At 41.7% G+C, this 8683-nt stretch overlaps 2 protein-coding genes across 5 annotated transcripts in view; one reads left to right on the top strand and one right to left on the bottom strand.

The window, feature by feature from the left end:
- The window catches only part of reep3b (receptor accessory protein 3b), a 47392-nt gene extending 45125 nt beyond the window's left edge, over positions 1 to 2267 (top strand). For 3 of the 4 annotated variants that reach the window (XM_016674569.1, XM_007558395.2, XM_016674565.1), the window contains one exon: positions 1798 to 2267. In XM_016674569.1, the coding sequence (XP_016530055.1) occupies positions 1798 to 1875 (78 nt within the window). In that variant the 3' untranslated portion in view covers positions 1876 to 2267. The remainder of the gene's footprint in view (positions 1 to 1797) is intronic. The other variant, XM_007558405.2, reaches the window with a different exon arrangement.
- A 2995-nt stretch (positions 2268 to 5262) lies between these two features.
- The window catches only part of nrbf2b (nuclear receptor binding factor 2b), a 7198-nt gene continuing 3777 nt past the window's right edge, over positions 5263 to 8683 (bottom strand). The window contains exons 2-4 of the mRNA XM_007558381.2: positions 8372 to 8456; positions 7796 to 7836; positions 5263 to 6719 (exon numbers count right to left, since the gene is read on the bottom strand). Of these exons, the coding sequence (XP_007558443.1) occupies positions 6030 to 6719; positions 7796 to 7836; positions 8372 to 8456 (816 nt within the window). The 3' untranslated portion in view covers positions 5263 to 6029. The remainder of the gene's footprint in view (positions 6720 to 7795; positions 7837 to 8371; positions 8457 to 8683) is intronic.

The raw sequence follows: 8683 nt of genomic DNA, 5'->3' as shown, positions 1-8683 counted from the left end.
AGACATGGAAAACTGGGATGCACTCCATGCCATGATGTTCAGAATTTAGGTCTCATGGCATCTCGTGGTGTCAATATGAGGGAAATACAGCTTCATTTTGTAGCAATTCAAGAGCTATCCAGCTTTTATCGCTTCGCAAAAAAATTCATCAGCACAGAAACTCCAAAGTAGACAAAGAAGCTCCATATACCGTATTTTCCACACTATAAGGCACACCACCTTCAATGAATGACCTATTTTAAAACTTTTTTCATATATAAGGCGCACTGCATTATAAGGTGCATAGAATAGATGCTACAGTAGAGGCTGGAGTTATGTTATGCATCCACTAGGTGGAGCTGCACTAAATGGAATGTCAACAAAACAGTCCAACTCCGGTCAACGAGGAGAGCCTTCGCGACTGGGCCGGGGCGTGGCCAGACGATGGTCACCCTTCTCCGTTTGCGCACAGCATGTTCGTGGAGAACGTGGTGCTAAATGACCTGCAGACGACCTGATTCTAGACGGTCGGTAGGTAGATAGGTCAGTCAAACTTTTTTTAATAGATTACAAACCAGCGTTCTGACAACTATTCCAGCATGGACCGTGCACCTCTTCTTCTATGGGTGAAAATGAAGTCGGCGGCTGCTTACAGTAGTTGCTAGACCTGTTGTAGCTCAATATTGGTCCATATATAAGGCACACTGGATTATAAGGCACACTGTCGGCTTTTGAGGAAATTGAAGGTTTTTAGGTGTGCCTTATAGTGCTGAAAATACGGTATATACTTTTGTCATAGTACCCCTGTTAGTTTGCAGCCAACAGGGGTACTGTTAGTCGCAAACCAAAGACCCAGTCTGGTCTTTGGTCGCAAACCAAAGACCAGACTGGGGCCAACAGTTTTAGAGCTCTCAACTTTTTTCTTTATCTCCAGCTTCACAGGCTTCAGTTCATTTTACAGGATGTCATGCAGTCAAACAAGAGGAGGGAGAATCTCCCTATCATCTGAACCACCTGGCTTTTAAGGGATTGGCTACCACCAGGACTAATTAAAGAGGTGGAGATGTTTACATTTCCAGAAAGAAAGATCAAACATTTGTACTAAACTATATTCCTAAAAAAATGTTTACACAGTTACAATTAACTCAAACAAAGCTAAAAACAAAAACAATCTGGATCCAAATAAAATCAAAAATACATCTCTCCTGCCTCTCAGACAATGGATTTTCCCAATGAGGCTGATTGAAAACACCAGGTCCTTGTCAGCACTGCTCATGGGCGGGCTTCCATGGCAACACCTGATTGGTGACCTGTTAGGGAGGGGGTAAATCCCTCACAACCCCCAAGAAGTTAAAACTACTTTCACCCCTGGTTATAGTTCATGAAAAATATAGTGAAAAACAAACAAACAAACAAAAATTGCTATTCAAGTTCTTTAAAGAGTAAAAATGTTTGTTTTCAATCTGTCTGCTGTTATTTATGTTTCTCATCTTTGTTCTTCTAGATGTAGAGTTTGGAAACGGTTTGATGAGAAAAAGATATTGAGACTCTTTGCTAATATTTCTAGTATAGCACCACAAAATCAGGGAGTTTGATTGCAAAAAATCACAAACAATCATGAAATTGTGGAGGGAGGTCAGAGGTCAACGGCTGTGTGCACTCCTTCCTGTCTGTGTGTCCATTTAAAGTGACAGAGTGATTTCAGCTGTAGGTTTTCACAGCTTCACCTGTGCTAAAGATGCTGAGCTGAACATCTCTCAGCAGTAACATCCTCCAGTAAGCTGATTCTGGTGCAATCACTGTCTTTTCTGTCACCAGCAGCTTCGTTATGGATCACTGAAGATCAAAGGCAAGAAGAGGCCTGCGCTGAACTCTGTGAACTACGGCGCGTCATGAGACCCTGCAGAGCTGCCTGCTGATTGGTGGATGATCTTGTTTTCCCACTCTGACGGTTCACTCTGCTGGACTCTATGTGATGACCAGTCTGGTGACATAATTATTACCTGCGGCTCAGAGCGTTTCCCCTCAGTGTTTTCCAGGGGTATTATCGTCTATCTGTCGTCTCTCACTAGGACTGATGGATTTTTATTGGAGTGGGAAATATCTTGTCTTTATATTTTAGACACATTCCTCATCATCTGCTCTTTCACTTAATATGAATAACATGGTACCACTGTGGCTTGGCGATTTCAAATGTTGCTAATAGCTTTAGTGTTAATTTTATGCTACTGCTTTCCAAAATATCTGACTCCATAATCAGAATAAAATATTATTTTCATCATCTGAAACATTCTTCTGGTTGATGGATGTCCTCACGCGTGACTTGTTAGGTTTGAACTCATGTGGACCATTTTGTTTCTGTATGTTGGATCATTTAAAATGCTGTTTTCAAACCATTGCTTGAAGCAAAACGATGCTTTTCGTTTCAGTGTAGGCATGAGGAGAATTTCTGACTGTGCTGCTGCTTTCAGCTGCTTTTCCTCCGTTAGACGTGGCAGCAGTTGAGTCACGTCTCAGAACAGGAAGTGGGAACACGCCTGGCTCCCTGGATGGACAGGGAGCCAGGCGTGTTGGAGTCTTCCCAATACTTTCATTCTGTCAAAAAGGGGAATTCTCTAGTTTTTCTGACTTTCACTGATCTACCTAGAGAATATCATGGTTGTAAATTTCAAGCTTTAACTATTCTGAGTGTTAATGGTTTGCTTTTTTATGACTTTTTTTGTGATTTATATGCTTTTTATTGTAACAGCATAATTTGCACATGCATATCCTCCCATTATTTTATATGTGCTGATGTTTTCCATCTCATTTTGTCTTATCTAGTTTTCTGTGTGGAGACAGACCAAACCATGTTAGCTGCAGCACTGCTGCTTCCTGTGGAACTCAGGATTTCTCTGAGCCAGTTTTTTTTCCAACACCCTAATGAACAACCTGCATATGTGCAACAGCAAGCCGCACATGCTCATGTGTTGATGTCCATTTATTGCTCATACCTGACTAAACCAAAGGCCGATGTGCCCACCAGGGCTGTGTGGACAGTTTTTAAAATGTTTTGATGAGTTTGCTGAAGATACACTAAAATAAAATCTGCCTGTCAATATAAAGGCCAAAAAAAAAAAAAGTGCAGCTTTTATTGTCTTTTATGCTCTAAAAACATTGTCGTTTCTTTGTTTCTCCCATCATCCAAAATCACTGCAATAAAAGCATCCATTCAGGACTTCTAAACCACTGCTATGGCACTAATGGCATCATGAGAAAATGTAAGTATACCAAACATCCAGTAAACTACTGTGAGACAGACCAAACCATGTTTGTGGAAGTAAAACCCCAGATGTTGAGCCATGTCACAGTTTAGTAGGTAGTTCTACCAAACACTGAGGAAATATTCAGAAGGAAATTCAGAAGGAAACTTCTGAATTTCAAAATTTCTTAAAACTTCTGATTCTGGTATTTAGCAATTAGAAATGTTAGTGTGAGTGGAACTAAAGCAGGAAACGTTTGGTTTGATTTGTCAGATGTTGAAAACATAAAATTGGTTATACAAATATCTACTTTCAACTGTATAGTCATTACACATAAACAGTAAAGTGTCGACTGCGTGTATGAACATCACGCGTCTAGAAGTTTCAGTCTTGCTAGAAAAATAATACCCAAAAAACACCTGAGCTCCCCCTGCTGGTATTTTTCGGTTAGTGCATCTACTGAAGCAAACTACACAAACATGTGATCTAAACTACTGTCACTCATTCAAGTGGCATTGAGTTTACATGTGTCCTGTGGCTCATAATGAACCAGAGGTCAGATGTTTTTTCATTGAATCAGACCAAACTTCTCTTGCTTTTCAGGCCAGTTAGTTTGTATTTACTTAATGCCAAAAAAAAAAACTGTGTTTTTTTTAATGCAACTTTCTTTGATTTCAGAGGTTTATATACACTTGGTGAGTATCAGGAATAACTATCTTTTAAACTCTATGACATGGGTCAAACCTTTTCTACAAACTGATAGGTTAGTCGAAACCCATCTGAGTTAACTGGAGTCACAACCTGATAAAGAAGACTGATCTGGTTCTGATCTGGGAATGACTGTGGAACCTCTGGAAATTATGGTTCATGAAGGATTCTTTATAAAAATTAAAAAAAAGGGACACAATTATAGACAACCTCAAGCATCTTCGTCATGAGGCTGTCAGATAGAGTGTCTCCAGAGTTGCTGTAATACAGACTGCTAGAGGACATTCTTCCTGCTGACAGCCATCAGCATCAATAAGTGAAGAAAACTGTGATATTAGGTAAATTTAATTTTACCTCTGGAATTAGAAAGTATTTTTGAATTGATATTTTGTCCATAAACTACTTTGGAACTAATTAGGTGGTTAACTCAGAGACACTGCCCATGTGGAAGACCCATCTTAGGTTCAAAGTTCAACTTCCTGGCTAAATTCTTGAGATGTTGCTATAATATTTACACATAAAATAGATTTCTGAAGTGCACCAGTCTTCAGACCCTACCCTACCCTCCTGCAATAAAACAACATGGTGCTGCCACTCTGCACTACCCATCTGGGCTGGTGAGCTCTGAGGTGCAAACTTCCCCCATTTCAGTTCCAAATGTAACAGTCACCATGGCCACAGACTTCAGCTGCAGCGTTAGGACAGGGGAGATGTCTCTGATGTCCCTCAGTGTACATGAAACTCTTCACTTAAATCAGTGTTTCTCAATTCCGGTCCTCACGCCCCCCTGCCTGCATGTCTTAGATGTTTCCCTTCTGCCACACACCTGGATTAAATATTTTGGTGATTAACAGGCCTCTGCAGTACTTGAAGGTCATGCAATCATTTGAATCAGCTGTTCTGGAGTAGAGGCACATCTAAAACATGCAGAGTAGGGGGCGTGAGGACTGGAATTGAGAAGCACTGACTTAAATCAATGGAGCCAAATCATCCATTTTCCCTTCCATCTGTATTTACCAATCTATAGGTATGAACAACGTTGCCACATGCTGTTTATAGCTTTATGTTTTGGTGGCTGGACATTGCAAAGACACAGCATGTTAGGAAATTGAATAGGAGATAAGAACTAAGTTTCGAACCAAAATACAAGAACATGGTTTCAACTATATAAGGCCCAGAGGATGAATGTGGAAACATCTGAGTGATGGCACAATGTTACATGAACACTGCAATAGTTTTAAAGGGCAGCATCTGCCATCACACTCTTTAATGCCATAAGCAGATCAGACATTATGTTGTAATGCTTAAGAGATAAAAATCACAGCACACACATATAATTAAAACCTTTTAATTTCTGTCAGCTACAGTGATAGAAAACTGCAGCCATGTTGATTTTCAGTGAGCAGTAGTAATGTGCTCACCTGCAGCTGGTTCTCACTGCATCTTTATCTGTGTGCAGAAATATGGATAGTAATCCCAAATTACCCCAAATATGTTGTGGGAGCACTGCCCATCCCAGTGAATGAGCACTGGGATGAGCAGTGCTCATTCATCACAACCATGCAGAAGGATGGAGGGGAACATAAAGGTGATGTAATGTTGTTGACTGCATTCTCCATGGTAACAACAAGATGACCTGAACTCCTGCTGCAGATCATTTCTACATGCAGCTTTCTGCTCCTCACCTGATGTCCTTCTATGAAACACTTTGTTCTTCGTGCCACCAAGGGCAAGGCATGTTGTTATCTCCAAACGGGAGCAAATAACAGAGCCTGGGTAAGTTATCAGTGGTGAGTGAGTGTATGCCATTACTTCAGAGGGATTTACTCCGCAGTTGCCCTGTTGTGTAATGGTACTAATGTCTGACTGTGATTTCCAGTCCAGTAGAACATGTTGAGCTGCTGGGACAGGACTGTCTCGTGGACAGTCCTGTCCGGGAGACGGGACTGTCTCCTGGACAGTAGACATGTCTATATTTTAGGTTTAACCCGAGATGAACCCAGCTGTCAGTGACCCACATCTGACATGAGGGCTAGTAGTTTGATGATGAAGATGGTGATGTGCATGTGTGTGTGTGTGTGTGTGTGGTTCAGTATTGTTTCATCCCAGTTTGTCTATGTCCAGCAGCTCCTGCAGTTCATTCTTGATGTCTTCAGGCAGCTCCAGGGGCGGCAGGTCATCCAGACACAGATCTTCCTGAGCCGGCATCTCCAACGGCGGCAGCTGAGGGATAGCGATCTTGCTTTTCCCACTGTTCTTCCCTTCCTGCCCGCTCCCCGTTCCCATGGCACCCGCTGCATGAGGGAGCACCCAGAGCTCAGAACGCTCCCCAAAGTCTGCGGCCTCAGACTGCAGCCGGGAGTTCTCCAAACGTAGCCGCTCATTCTCGGCTGACAGCCGCTGGTTATCGTTCATCAGATGGTCAACCAGGCGCCGCAGGTCATCGATGGTGGTCTGCTGCTCCTCCAGGCGGGTTTTATCATCCTTGGTGGTTTTGGAGCCAGGGCACGGTGAAGTCAAACGCTGGCAGGCTCCAGCCTGCCGAGTATGGAACTGGTAAAGCAGGGTGTCATACTCTCGCTCACTGATTCCTCTGCCTGGTTCAGCAGAGAGCCTGGCAGTGTCAGCAGCTGGAAGCTGGCCTGATGGCTGGGTTTTGGTTAGGGGGCCTGGCCCAGCGCCGGGTCGCGCCCTGGTTGCCTCACGTCGAGTTTCTCTCTTCCAGCGCTCTTGAATCAGCCGCTGCTGTTTGATATGGCTGTCTCTCTGTAGCTCCATGGACAGACGGGCCTACAGAAGCAGAACACCAACATCAGCCATGAAGCTACGCTACACTACACTAGTAATGACTTCTAACACTGAGTTGACAAAGAAAATACACAGCTATGGTACACCTCTATTTACAAGTTTAATGCAGTATGTAACTTTAATAAAAATATATTCTTTTCATATTTATTCAAACTCTGTTATGACAATACAATATGAGGCAAATCATTTGTGAAAAGCTCAATCTCCTCCATCTTCTAATTGAGCTACTATTGCTGTCTGAAGAAAGGCACCAATCAGAACCAGGAGGCGGGGCTTAGTGCTGTCACTCAAACTCATGTACTCGCTGCACAATGTGCTAATGGAAAAAAAAAACAAAACAATGTGCTAATGGAGGAGGAAAAAACTCAGTATTACAGGAAAGCTCTTTATCCACTGTCATCTGTGGCTATGCTAACTTATCTTAACATTCAAAACAGAATCGGCTACCTGCATCGTTAGCAGAGAGTGAGGATGGGTAAGAAGCTCATTGAATTGGCTCAGTTTGTATTGATTTTGAAGCAAATAAGTAAACAATTGTTTGTTTTAGTATTGATTAAATCTTGGCTGCAATCATGAAATGAAAGAATAATTTGAAAGCAGCCTTAGACTCATGGGAGTGTCAACCCTAAAGCAGTACCTTCGTACCAGAGCTCTTGTTAATAGCTTCAACCTGCTTCACCTGACAAAGTCAGGCAGACAGAGAGGAGAGGAAAGACTGGGAGTTAAAAAAAATAGAAGAGCTCAAGCTTGGGCTGTTTGTTTTACAAAAGGACAGAGGACTCATTATGTGTGAATGATGAGCCAAGCTGAGAACTTAGCTAAATCTGTTAGCAGCTTCTCCTCAGAATGATGGGAAAACTGTTGCTATATTCAGTAACTAGGCTCTCCTGACATGCCTTGGATTGGATGAGCATGAACAAATAATAGTAACATTAATCTAACTGTAAGCCATCACAGATCACAGATACATAGAGTGGATTTAGATCAGTAATTTCAGAATCCTGTCAACAAGAATCAGTGCTGGAGGAATCCTCCTGAGAGGAATAACAGATTCTCACCTGTTCACACTCTGTTGACTTCATTGCTTCTGTGAGAAGATCTAAAAGAAACGGAGAGATATGGAATGACATGTAGTACCCTCATTTAGTCATGTCTTTATGCTAGTTGTATACCACCCCATACCACTAGAGGCAGTAGCAGATCTATGGGGAAGCAATAAAGTGAGAGATGAAGAAGCTATGCAGAAAGAATCAAAATGAGGAGCTGTGTGGAAGATCATTAAGAGAAGTTCAATAGCATGCTGAGTGGAGCTCATTCATAAGAGAGCAGAAATTACATACATCCCAATAAATAACATCAATAAAGTAAATCATTTGAAAAAGGGATTTTACTTATTAGTAAATTACTGAAGCACCACAGAAATACAATTAGACAATAATGATGTGACCTATGTTTTCATTGTTATCCCCTGTGAGCCTGCCTGAGTGACATTTGGAACTACTGCCTGACATGAGTATAATTACAGAATAAATTACTAGGAAGACCACATAGCCACACAAATATTTGTCAGTGTAGTCCACATAAATGTTTCTATTCTTACAGTTCTTAAGAGTAACACATCCAGAAAATCGTACCTGCAGCTTTTCCATGGCAGGAAATGGCCTCTTCATACTTTCCAGCAGAGACCAAACGTTCTGCCTTTCTGCACTGCTGATGTGCCTGAGCACAGTTGGATGATGGAACATGTGCAATATGGTAGAAACAGGGAAAAGGATGCCGAATAAAACAATTTGCTTTGACTTGCATTTTGTTCAACTGCATTATATGCATTAATTAATAAGAGATGTCCAATTTCCAGCTCAGAAACTTGGAAATATTTATGAACACACAGTAACTGCTTATCAAATGAGTCTAAACATCAAAGTAAAAAGAAGAATTATACATCA

The sequence above is a fragment of the Poecilia formosa genome, unplaced genomic scaffold, assembly GCF_000485575.1.
Source record: "Poecilia formosa unplaced genomic scaffold, Poecilia_formosa-5.1.2 Scaffold4, whole genome shotgun sequence".
Classification (NCBI taxonomy): Eukaryota; Metazoa; Chordata; class Actinopteri; order Cyprinodontiformes; family Poeciliidae; genus Poecilia; species Poecilia formosa.
The sequence above is the reverse complement of the archived record's forward strand: the minus strand, read 5'-3'. Positions and strand labels throughout refer to the sequence as shown.